Genomic DNA, 13440 nt, shown 5'->3' with positions numbered 1-13440 from the left:
TTATTCCGGTTCTTCTGTTTTAAAATCAGGGTAAGGGTTTGTTTGATTCTTCAAAGCTGTTTGTTCCAAGATTCAGTCCCAGTCATTGAGTACTTAGTCTAAGCTCCTGTATCAACTACCTCAGCAAAATCACTCCCGTCCAATCTGCAAATCACAGGACCTCTGTGTATCATGCATTTGTCTGTTGCCTAAAAAAAAAACAAATAATAAACAAAAGCCCCTAACAAACTGGCTCAGTTAAAATTATACCCAGGTAATACCAGTACAGTACCCCCTAATTTCCAGTTAGAAACATGCGACTAATACAGCAATGAGCAGTGCTGTCACCTGTTTTTGAAATTGTCTTTCATTTATAACTTTTTCAAAAACATCCACCATCAGACAACGAATAACCATGAAAATTAATGGTTCATACACATGTCCAGCAATTTTCCCCATTACCTAGGACAACGCTGATAGGCTAGTTTTTCCATGCCAAAGGTTGCGCTGAATTTCATTGGCCGAAAAACGCTACTTGGGGTCTGTAGCCAATAAGCATTGCTTGTTTTCCCGCGAGCGAGGAGGGAAATGTGTTTTTGGCGGCAGAGCGACGGTAGAGGTCCAATTGCAGGTGGCTGTTCGCTGTCAGCCGGTACTTCAGTAATAGTAAACCTGGACAGGAGTGGCAGTGCTCGCGCTATCGTAGTTTAGCGCGCTTAAGCTCTTTAAACTCCCTGCTCTTACGAAGGCAGCAGCATAAGGAGACAAAGTAAATAGGGTGCGAAAGCAAGTTTCAACTAAGTTTCAAGTTTACTGGGTACAAGTACCGTGTACAACTTATCATGAAATTCTTCTTGAATGCTTCTCCACAGACTATGGACAAGACAGAAGAGACAGAGACAATACAAATACTGCACAAACAAACCAATGACAATGACAGTGAGTAATAGCAATGACAATAGATAACGGTAACAGTAATAATACCAGTAGACAGCCAGAGAACTGAGAACGTGAGAGTGAGAATGCGAATGCTTAAAGTGACAGTGCACTTAACCAACGTGCTTGGAAGGAGCAGTCCAAATCTAGTTGCTAAAGGTGGCACATTAGACCAAGTGTTGTATACTCTTACAGCAGCCTGCACCTAGGCTAGCAGTGCGGGTTCGAATAGACCTGAGCCGCTTAAGGAAAGAGCAGTGCCCCCGATGGGTTAGGCTCTGCGGTGAACTGGAACGCGATTCGCGGCTTCATCTGCTTCAAAACATGTCAACCATGATTAATTTAAGTCCGTCCCACATCGTTCCCTGCCCCCCTCTCCGCGCCGGGTAAGTCACTAGTCTTTTACAACGGTGGAAAATGACTGACATTATTCTCTTACTCGTAGTCGCTGGTGACGTGCTGACAGACGCGAGGAGTTTGTTGTCGGCGGACGAAGCGTATTCGGAGAGGTGCAGCCATGACCTGACCACGTACTGGGACTGGCAGGCGAACGAGTGTCGTTCGTGCCTGCAGCTGGAATCCTTAGATGCAGGTAGGATGGAATCTCTGGAGGGTTTTACCATAGAGAGCGCGAAGTGTCGCCCATTGAGCAACTTGTTCTACACATGATCATCATGATGTTCTACACATGGTCTCCCGCGTGATCAGAAATGAACTACAAGGTTGGCTGTTCGCTTTTGGACTTTAACTCAGGGGATGCAGCGACGGGCTTGGCCGGGTCCCGCTCCTCTGGTGGGTCTGGGGTTCGAGTCCTGCTTGGGGTGCCTTGCGATGAACTGGCGTCCCGTGTGTGTCCCCTCCCTCCCCATCCACCAGCAGATCGGGACCAGCGCTTTCAGTCTATGTGTCTAACTTAAACTCAACGGTCCTTCGATGGTTTCATGGCGAGTTCTGCGCTTTCTTAGTTCTGCCGCTGTGCACCAAAAGCGTTTTGTTACGGTGTGAAGTACACTGTAGTTTTAGTTTTAGCGATGTATTCAAATATATTTCTGTAATGTGTCAGCGCTGCTGTTACCAAAACACCACCACCAGTACTACTGCAATTACGAACGAATGAAAGAATAATAAGAATAGTTATTCTTCTTCTTCTTCTTCTTATTATTATTATTATTATTATTGATTTATTTCTTTTGATTTCACAGCTTTTCAGCTCGTATTACAAGGACACACTGGAGACTTGCTGGGGTTAGGGGAAAATTCCAAGATTTATGTCTATTTATATACATATAATGTCTAGTGACTATTTTTGTATATTGTGTACTTTATATTTTTTTTATATATATTTTTTATCCTTTATTCACATATTCTATCTTTTCATCTGTGTCTTGTCACTGTCATTCCGTCTGTGCTGTGGAAGTTTCTGTCACCAAGACAAATTCCTTGTATGTGTGAAAATACTTGGCAATAAAGCTCATTTCTCTTTCTGATTCTGATTCTATTTAGGGTTAGGGATAATGATCTAGGCCAGCCCAAAATAAAATATCTGGCATTAATTGCTGGTACAGGGGGGCGCGGTGGCGCGATGGCGCGATGGGTTGGACCGGGTCCTGCTCTCCAGTGGGTCTGGGGTTCGAGTCCCACTTGGGGTGCCTTGCAACAGACTGGCGTCCCGTCCTGGGTGTGTCCCCTCCCCCTCTGGCCTTACGCCTTGTGTTGCCGGGTAGGCTGCGGTTCCCCGCAACCCCGTGTGGGACGAGCGGTTCAGAAAGTGTGTGTGTGTAATTGCTGGTATTGGTGCAGACAATGGATGTGGTGCTTTTTTTGTACAATGGAGATGTTGATGCTGAAGAGCTTTTCAGTGCATCGCTTGATGGAATTGGCACTAACTTGTTGTAATCCAATGTAACATTGCATCAGTTTCCTCAGTAAACACATTTACAAGTATGTTTTTGTCTCCTTTGAGTTCTCTTTATCTAGTTTTTGGACTCGCGTGAAAATCTGATCACATTTTAGGTTGTATTTATGCAGAAATAGAAACAATTCTGAAGGGTTCACAAACTTTTATGCACCACTGTGAATAACAAAAATAGTATTTTTTTTGTGTTCATGTTGTCACTGGGTTATTACTGTATGTCACCGATTTGTGTAATTGCATGCTGAAAATATTTAGATATCTATCCTTTCAAAATAAGTGCATTGAATACTGCAATATATTGAAAATGAATACATTGTGGAAGATATGCTTATTGCAGAAGTATTGAAGATTGTACATTTAATGCCATGGTTTCATTAGAGCTTCTTTGAACTGTTTCTTTGAAGGTCATGAGTTTTCAGCAAACTGTGGCCAAGATGATCATTCAGGAACACGAACTCATCTACAGATACCCTGTCGCAAGGGTACATACAATGATGGGACCCATATTAAATGCCAAGACTGTAAGGTCTGTTCACCTGAGGAGCCAACACTGATGGAGTGCAGCACGACTAGAGACACCCAGTGTTGCGGAAAAGGGTAAGATGCTCAGGAGGCATAACCACATTTGTCAGAATTTGGTCATTTTCAGTTTTGCAATCAAAACAGCATAATAATAGGGACATACCCCTTTATTCACTGGATAGGTTCCGTAAACGTTTCAGATGTAGCTGTAACAAATAACAAGGCAATAGCTGGAAAATCCACAAGATGGTCTGTATCCCCTTCTGTGTCACGCTACCTCTCACTTCCTCTTACTTTTCATCTCTCTCTTCTGAGCCTGTTTTACATTTACTGCAGGCAGGAAAGAGAACAATGGGCCATTTTCTCTCTATAACACAGAAATTTTAATCAATAGAAAGGTGAATACATGCATTTAAAATAAGTGTTTCTAACACAAGGCACAAGTGTGTGTATGTATAGTATATAGTGTATATTACAGTGTTATATTTCTTATAGCCTTGATGTGAAGTCTGAATGTGCTGGAGTTCTGAGATGTACTGGATGCAACAGAGTCGACCTTGTGTAGAAGTATGTGGGGGGAGGGATGTCTTAAGTTGTTTTGCACAACAAACTAGAACATTTGACCCTCAGTATCTGCCAGAGCTACCCTCAACCCAGGTCATCCTGACCTTGTAGGAAAGAATACTGTACTATGAATAACATGCTGTCGCTACAGTATGTGAAACTTATGTCATTTAGTCTGGAAGAATAATATCTGGGAAACAGTGCTGCGTCTGACTAATTGCGGGGCGGAGGTGGACACAGGGCATGGCTTTAAACCAAAAAGGGGTATATCTGTAAACAAACGCAAATTACAATTTGGCGACAGTTAAACTAAAACTAGAACAGAAGGCAAGAGCCTTCTCCAGCTCACACTGTTGGCCTGTTCTTCCTTACCGGCACGCAGCCATCGCTCTCCGTAAGTCCTCGGGCCAGCTGATGACCCCTTGTTGTGCTTCAGTGGGTACGGCTGGCCATCATAAGTTCAAGTTGTTTTTATTGTCATTCCTCTATTTAGCTTGTATACAGTGGAACGAAATGTAATTTCTCCAGAAACCATGGTGTAACAGAACAGGAGAACATAATTCAATTGGGGCAGGGGCAGGTCTCCACCATCTGCCCTGGGTTGGACCTCCCACCCGCTCTCAGGACATTAGGTCTATTGAATCCAGTTCCCCGTGTTTCTTCGTTGTGTGGCTTCAACATGTTTTACCTGAATTCGCCAGTGGTTCACGATAAAGTGACTGCCACTGACAACTGATGGTGGCCACTGAAATCCACAGAAGACATCATCCATCCATCTTCCATCCCGCTTGTCCTAATAGGGTTGCAGTGGAAGCAGAGAGAGCAGAGAGGCCGCCCCTGTCCCCCGCAACTTCCTCCAGCTCAGCCTGGGGGATCCCCAGCCATTCCCTGGCCAACTGTGAGATATAATCTCTCCAGCGGGTCCTGGGCCGACCTCGGGGCCTCGTTCTAGTTGGCCGTGCCCGGTATACCTCCAAAGGGAGGCGCCCAGGGGGCATCCTTATCAGATGTCCGAACCATCTCAGCTGGCTCCTCTCAATGTGGAGGTGTAGCGGCTCTACTCTGAGTTCCTCCCGGATGTCTGAACTCTTCACCCTGTCACGGAGAGTGAGTCCCAACACCCTGCGGAGAAAACTCATTTCGGCCGCTTGTATCCACGGTCTTATTCTTTCGGTCATTACCCAAAGTTCACGACCCGAGGTGAGGGTAGGGACGTAGATCAACCAGTAAATAGAGAGCTTCGCCTTATGGCTCAGCTCCCCCATCACCACTACAGTCTGGTACAGCGATCGCATTACTGCTGCCGCTGCTCCCAGTCTGTGGCCGATCTCACGCTCCCTTCTCCCCTCACTCGTGAACAAGATCCCAAGATACTTGAACTCCTCCACCTGGGGCAAATTCTCTCCTCTTACCTGGAGGGGGCATGCCATCCTTTTCCGTGAGAGAACCATGGACTCGGACTTTGAGGTGCTGATCCTCATCCCAACCACTTCACACTTGGCTGAAAACTGTTCCAGTGTGTGTTGGAGGCAATCGTGTGACAGTGCGAAAAGGACAACATCACCCGCAAAAAGTAGAGACGTCACCTTCCGACTCCCACGCAAAATTCCCTCCTGGCCTCGACTGCGCCTTGATATCCTGTCCATAAAAACCACAAGCAGGAGTGGAGACAAGGCACAACCTTGGCGGAGTCCAACACCCCCATTGAACAGGCTTGACTTAATGCCAAGTATGTGGACACAGCTTTCGCTCTGTATGTACAGAGCCCGGATGGCTCGCAGTAGTGGCCCCGGTACCCCATACTCCCTAAGCACCTCCCACAGAATTTCCCGGGGAACACGGTCATAGGCCTTCTCCAAGTCCACAAAACACATGTAGACTGGATTAGCGAATTCCCATGCCCCTTCAATTATCTGTGAGAGGGTAAAAAGCTGGTCCACTGTTCCATGGCCAGAGCAGAATTCGCATTGTTCCTCTTCAACCGGAGGTTCAACTATCGGCCAGAGCCTCCTCTCCAGCACCCCAGCATAGACTTTGCTAGGGAGGCTGAGAAGTGTGATCCCCTGATAGTTGGCACATACCCTCCGGTCCCCTTTCTTAAAAATAGGGACCACCACCCCAGTTTGCCACTCCAAAGGCACTGTCCCCATGGTCCATGCAACAGTGCAGAGGTGTGTCAACCATGACAGCCCTGCAACATCCAGGGCCTTAAGCAGTTCCAGGCAGATCTCATCCACCCCCGGTGCTTTGCCACTGTGGAGCTTACCAACTACCTCAGTGACTTCCACCAGGGAAATGGACTCTGACAGCCTGAAACCCTCAGGCCCTGACTCTTGTAAGGGAGGGTTATCTCTTGGATTTAAGAGTTCCTCAAAGTGCTCCTTCCACCTCCCAACAATGAATCAGAGTTTCTCCACCCCTGCTGAACACAGCCTGAGCTAAACTCCTCTGACCCCTTCTGAGCTGCCGGGTGGTTCTCCAGAACCTCTTTGAAGCCAACCAATAGTCATTTTCCATCCGTCCAAACCGCTCACCCCATACGGGACACGGGGAACCGGAGCCTAACCCGGCACACAGGGCATAAGGCCGGAGAGGGAGGGGACACACCCAGGACGGGACACCAGTCCATCGCAAGGCACCCCAAGCGGGACTCGAACCCTAGACCTACCAGAGAGGAGGACCCGGTGCAACCCACTGCGCCACCACACCCCTCTTACTTTTAATTATTTATTATAAATTTAACAGTTATAAGAAAGAAATCGCTTCAGGGGTAGGTCCCGGTGACCCTATTCTGGGCAGGGTAAACGTTCTTCTGTTCCCATTTTTCATAGGGGTTTTTCGGATCGTGTTAGTCTGGATCTTCACTCCAGACCTGTTAGCCTTGGGAGATCCTATCAGGAGCATACTGCTCCTGACGACACAGCACTGGAGATCCCTAGATCACGCAAGCCCTTCCACCATGCCAGAGCCCTGATTCAGGAAGAAGACATCATGTTTAGAGTAATAGTGACTTGATTAGTTCTGAGGAGACAAAATTTTAACTTCATGGAATTAAATGTGACCAATTCAGAAGTACAGTAAGAAACCAGAATGCAATGAAGAAGTATTTTTTTTCTTTGCTAATGTGCTTCAGTAAAAGTTAAAGGTATCTATGCTAAAAAGCAGAATTTCTTTAGAATATCACAGAGTAAATGTAACATGTTGCTACCCACCTCAGTGTACAGTCCTCTAATGCTTAAAATACAGTGGTACTATAGAAATGCAGTAAAAAAAAACCTTGCAGGTCAGCTATGAGTTGAGCAATATGTCTTAGTGAGTGATATGCAAAGCCAGGACATGGGTCAAATTGTCATCTGTTTTATTTCTTTTATAAGTAATGGTTTATTACTCAAGGTGGGTGCGGTGGCACAGTCGGTTTTGCTGGGTTCTGCTCTCTGGCAGGTCTGGGATTCGAGTCCCGCTTGGGGTGCCTTGTGATGGGGTGGCATCCTGTCTAGGGTGTGACCCCTCCCCTTCCAGCTTTTCGCCCTGTGTTGCCGAATTAAGCTCTGGCTCGCCGCGATCCCGCTTGAGACAAGCGGTTTCAGACAGTGTGTGTGTGTGTGTGTGTGTGTGTGTGGTATATTACTCTATTATTACTACTAAGTTCAAGGTTTATTGTCATAAGTACTGTGCACAGGTACCATGAAATTCTTGTTTGAGTGCTTCTCCACAGACTATGAACAAAAAACAATAGATAGTACTGCACATAAACAAAACAATAAATAATGCCAATAACAATAACATCAAATAACAGTAACAATAAATAACAATAGACAGAATATTTGAAGTGACAATGCAAGTAATGTTCTGATGTGCTTGGAGGGAACAGCCACTGCCACTTGTCACAGTTAATGACAAATATTGTGTTGCTTATTGTTTTAAAGGGAGCAGGTTATCAGTGGAAGGTGTCTGAAGATGACAGCCTCAGTAAGTTGTGTTAATAATGTTTGAGTGTTTTTTCGGGAAACTGAATAAATGTAATAGAACCTAAAACAATGAGAGTCAGTGATGCAGAGGGATGAAGCTGGTGGGGGAGAGGAAAAACGCCAAGTGCAGGTCTGGATGTAATGGAACTCTCCGACTTTTCAGACACATCCATATTAGGTTTTGTTCTATACTTTTCTATGTTTTATTTATTATTAGGCCTTTTTGAAATTAGTTGCGATTAAGTGCTACATCTGCTATTTTAAAATGATGTTTAGTACTTTCAGTCATGCAACATCATTTATAATATTCTCAGGTATAAAAATGCATTGCTACAGGTGGTCTCCGATTTACAACGGGGTTATGTTCCATGAAACCCATCAGAAGTCGGAAATATCGTAAGTCGAAAATGCACTTAGTATGCTCAACACTCACCTCTGCGTGACACACTGGGAGATGCGGATGGCTGCCGCTGCGCAGCATTGCGAGAGAGCGTTTTGCTCCGCATATTGGTTGTGGGTGAAAAAAATCTAAATTCAAAATTTCTAAAGTCGAAAAAGTTGTAAGTCGAACCATTGTAAATAAGGGACCACCTGTATGTGCAATGGCTCCTCATGTCACCAATGTTTGAGTTACGAACTTTAGTTACGAAAACATTTCATAGTTTACTTAAGTGTGTTCTTTACTTTTACTGTAAATACTGTATTTCTTAATTGTGTCTCTTGGAGCGTGAAAGCGACAATTAGCTGACAATAACAAACATCTAAACCGAGCAGCAGTGAGAGTAATTCAACTTGCTTCCACAGTATCTACGATTTACACTATGTCCAGTGCTTCTGAGTGTTGGTAGTCAGTTATGAGATGAAAAATGCAATGAGCAATCATTAAGATATGCAATTTTTTGGGGCATACAGCAGAAGTTAAACTGGCATTCTTACACAGTGAAAATATTTCTTAAGAATAAAGCTGTTTTGTTTTTTCACAGATTGAAACATCAACAACACCGATTATAGTAAGTTACCTCATCTTCGGGTTACTTTTCTACGTAGCAAGGTTACGTAGCACATGATCTTCATCTTCATCATCATCTCTATTTAGTGAATGGAACTCTATTAAAATAGAGTTTCCAGACAATAACATGAAATATATTTAAAGATAGTGTGAATTAATAGCACGAACAACACAGTGTTGGGCTGGAGCCCCTCAGTGCCCAGGTGTGGGTTTGAAATCTGAGTCCATTTGTGTGAACTTCGAATGCCTCGTGTTAGCGTAGGTTTCCTCTGGGTGTTCTGGTTTCCTCCCACAGTCCAAAGATGGGTGTTTCAGGTGAATTGGTGACTACATTGCCCTTAGCGTGTGACTGTATGAGGGAATGTATGTGATCAGCCTGCGATGGTGTGGTGTCCATTCCAGGGTGTACTCTTCCTTCCACAGTAAACTTGAGACAGACCTTGCACTGGATAAGCACTTACTGAAAATGGATGGATGATGGATGAATTAATAGCTCTTTGATACCTGTAGCCTGTATTTTATTTTAATAAGATTTTTTTTCATTCAAATGATCTACTCAATAACACTGAAAAATGAACATGTAGTAATGCGATGTATTAAATGTACACAATGTATTTATCTAATGTAAATTAATTTGTAATTTATACCAGGGTTACACCACTATAATTCCTTCCAAGTATGCAGTAGAATTTTAACAAAACTACAGCTGAAAATATACCTTAATACCAGTTATTGTTCTCTTCCAGACTCAGACACCAACAACAGTGAGCACAGGAAATTACCACACCTACAGCTCTCCTGCTTCTGACAAGGTAATTTATATTTTGAATGAGAATAATAACTGTTTGGTGCAGGGCCTGTCTCATTAAAGTGAGCAGTATTTTCAAGCATGCAGCATAATTTAATAGCTATCATTCTTTGAAAATGAGAATTTGAGAATAAAGTGGTATTTTTTTTCCATTGAAACACCTGCAGCAGTAAGCCTAGTAAGTTACCGTGTCTTCAGGTCATTACTTTAGGTAGCGTGGTTAAGAACACATCATATTGCAAGTATAGCGTCATCCGAACATCAGCCATCATCTCAGTTTTGTAAATTTCAGAAATCAGTGATAATATGGTCTTCAACGACACTTTTATATGTTTTATTTATATTAGATACAAAATCAATAGTTGTTTGATGCCAGGTCTATAGCAATTTAACTTTTTTTGTTTTAGAATTTCTTATGATATTCTCAGCGACAGTATCTCTTCAAATGATATCTGTCATTTTCTTTCAAGCTTATAATCCATTCACAATGATGGTAATATCCTCTATACTCTATATAGGCAACAATTAGTTTAAATAATTGGCAGAAATGGCTGTAACCTTATTTCTTTTTTGTTTTCTAGGGGCGGTTGTCAAACGTGGCTCCACATGTTTCCACCAGCTGTAAGTGTGCACCCTGACTTTAAGCTTCTAAATGGAGCTATTACTTTATTAATAGATGAAGTGTCCAAACAAGGGAAAACGTTAGGTGGTATGAAAAGTGCGAGTGACACTGCTGAGATCTCCCTCTTATTTCTACATTGATGACTCATCGCAGACGCGGTACTGCACACTATTAGTGTACCGCGTTGCTGCTAATCGAGAAATTGTGCAGGAGGTGTTCGGTCCATGTTCTTTCGTGATTTTGTGAAGAATATTGCTAGCTCTTGAGTTCAGGATTTCGGAACAATTTTGTTGGGAAAAGCACCGTATTCCACTGAAATGCACCATGCAGTTACATTTTTCTGCACAGCTCACACTCCCGTTCTGTATTTCCAGGGATTTTTCCTGTTGTCATCAGTTTGGTCGTGATATCCTTTGCTGCTTTATTTCTTGTGCTCAAGAGGAGGAGAAGAGGAGCACAGTTTGAAAGCATTGGTGGTGAGCGCAGACTTGCTAACTGCCATTCTAGTGCTGGTATACATTCAAAAGAAATGTCTAAAATTATCTGTGATGAGCTGTAACTTTGGTATTTAGGTAAGTTAGATGACTGACTAAAACCACACAATAGTAAGATGTATGGTGATTATTATAGTGTAGTTAGCACGTTAGCTACCGAGCAGCGGGCGCTATAAGGCTGGGAGCCGGTAGAAGCAACTTTCCACTCCAAGGACCTGGGTTCTGAATTCCTGCTCCTACTGTAGTTCTCACCCAGAATCTATGCATTAATATCATCCCTACAGGCTGCATGTGGGGACATTAGATGGAGCACAAATCATGCATGAAAACTGCATTACTGCTGTTATCATTAATCTGGCATAGCTAGTGATTTTGGGGGGAGGGGCGACTACCTGTCTGTGACACATTTTGTAAGGTCATATTTATCCATTTTTGTTTTTTTTCTGGTGATGTCTTGATGTAAACATTTTCAGGATAAAGGCTTTTCACCTTTTCTACTGAGCGCATGTAATTTTACTGAGTGCCACAGTACTGTTTCTTACTCAGTGACATTTAATAAAACTTGGAAATAATTGATCGTATCTCTTTCTACTGCCTCTATACTTGCAAGACCAGAGGAACATGTACTAATGTTTTGACATACCGGTATGTGTGGCTAGTGGAACAACGGCATCATTTTACGAAGTGTGATATGGAATAAAAAATGGCAAGTAGCTCATGGTAGTTCAAGGTGAGGCAGTGCGTTAGCAGAACACGATACTGAGAAATGGGGGTTGGGCATCTCTTTCAACAGTGCAGAGAGAACCGTCGGATGGTCATGTGAGTATAAAAGGCTCCCTCCTCCACCTTGAGACAAACAGCCATCAACCCACAACCAGTGACGTCAAGCACCTACTGCCCAATGTCATGGAGCCCTGTAACATTTTAGGTGAGAGCTGTGCTGTACACTTCCTATTAATTAGACTAACACTGTAAGTTGCTTTGGAGAAAAGCATCAGCCAAATGAATAAATGTATATAATGTATTTATCAGTCATGTCTGCCTTGTCTACTGAAGACCTGGAAAAAAAGAACAATCCACTGCAAAAGTACATGTCAAAAAATGATAAAGTCCGGTGCCGGCATCTACAGCTCGGCTCTGAAAACATTTTGGAACAGAACCACTGCAGAATTGTGAAATCCATTGTGATCCACGACATTCAAAGGAGAGTGACTAGAAGTAAATGAAGTATTTACTGTAGATCGTATTCAGATCAGGAATTCTTTCATTATTTCCTTCTTTCAGCATTTCTAATTTGTATAGTCACGTTTTGCAATTTCTCCACCAGCGGACCATCACCTTGGTGTTTTGCTGGAGGTTCTGTGTCTCGGTCATCTTACGTTGTCTGGAGCCTTGTGCTCCTCGTGGGGTTTCCTTTGGCGAACAGGTCTTAGGGGAGAGTCTAGAGAAACTATGGTTCTTGGTGACCTTCATTAGTTCACATGACAAAACTACATGCACCCTGCCCACATAGGGGTTACCAGGTGAGTTGGTTCGGGTCAGCCCCTCAATGGAAATGTACAGCCACCCACTCACACTTGCAAGATGAAGGGTCAGTCTCAAGTGCAGTATTCACCAATATGTTATGCTTTAAACACTACTTTTAATCATCAGGCTTATTACTATGTCTGCGTATGCCTTTAGGCATTTCAAAACTTTCTTCAGCAACCGTATTTACAGAATTTTTTTTCCCCTCTCCAAGAATGAGTCTGATTTTCCAGTTTGGCAACCACAAGACCCACAGCTTATCCTCCGATTTCACCATCTTTACTGAACTACAGTTCATCTAAAACCTCCCCTACTCATCTACCTTGAACTTTGTCCTTTAAACTGTGCTGGTGGTAGTTTCACAACATGAATTCAATAATCGATAAACACTGAATTTTTGGTTAATACTTAGACAAGCACTTATAAAAATTACATTAACATTCTGTGCAACTGCAATCCATCTTTGGCTTCAGAATCCAGATGTACTATTCGTGGCTTCAGAAGTTTACACAAGTACTCAATGTAAGATGTCCTCCATGTAACAAGTTTACAGAATTTTGTTTACTTCTCTGGCAGCCTTCAAAACTGAGAAAGCTCCAGTATCTGTGGTGCTGGACAACCTGGATGTGCTGGAGGAGCTGGTCATGCTGCTGGACCCTGAGCACCCTGGGACTAAGAGCACTCGCCATGTAGCTGCCCGCTGTGGCTTCTCAGCAACCTGGGTCAACTATGCCTACTCCATGAGGGACACCAGAAGCCCCCTGAGGGCTGTGATTGAGGGGGTCACTGCCAAATTCCCGGAGTGGACTGTAGGAGACCTGGCCAAGGTGTTCATAGAGATTGGGCGGAATGATGCTGTGGCAGTGCTTACCAAATTGTCCCTCTTAGGAGACTGCTGAACAGAAGCCATCTTTATTCTTCTGACCATAGTTCTCTATAGCAGTTTGTGCCTGTGTAAATTCTTATGAAATTCACTGTATTAATGTGCAGTTTCACACATGATGTATAGGATCTTATGTAATGAAAGCCCAAATTAAACGTTTTTTTAAAACAAATATACAGAAAGGTTTTACCATGTGTAATTTTTACAGCTACA

General features: G+C 43.4%; 1 protein-coding gene across 1 annotated transcript; it reads left to right on the top strand.

Moving 5' to 3' along the window:
• The first annotated feature begins 896 nt into the window (after nucleotides 1–896).
• igflr1 (IGF-like family receptor 1) lies at nucleotides 897–13417 on the top strand. The gene is made up of 10 exons (XM_018745497.1): nucleotides 897–918; nucleotides 1361–1507; nucleotides 3235–3427; nucleotides 7843–7885; nucleotides 8868–8894; nucleotides 9640–9705; nucleotides 10283–10322; nucleotides 10698–10799; nucleotides 11611–11745; nucleotides 12921–13417. The coding sequence occupies exons 3-10, from the start codon at nucleotides 3384–3386 to the stop codon at nucleotides 13241–13243; spliced, it is 780 nt and encodes a 259-aa protein (XP_018601013.1). The 5' UTR covers nucleotides 897–918; nucleotides 1361–1507; nucleotides 3235–3383; the 3' UTR covers nucleotides 13244–13417.
• Nucleotides 13418–13440: the final 23 nt, after the last annotated feature.

The sequence above is a fragment of the Scleropages formosus genome, chromosome 18 (assembly GCF_900964775.1).
Source record: "Scleropages formosus chromosome 18, fSclFor1.1, whole genome shotgun sequence".
NCBI classification, from domain to species: Eukaryota; Metazoa; Chordata; class Actinopteri; order Osteoglossiformes; family Osteoglossidae; genus Scleropages; species Scleropages formosus.
The sequence above is the reverse complement of the archived record's forward strand: the minus strand, read 5'-3'. Positions and strand labels throughout refer to the sequence as shown.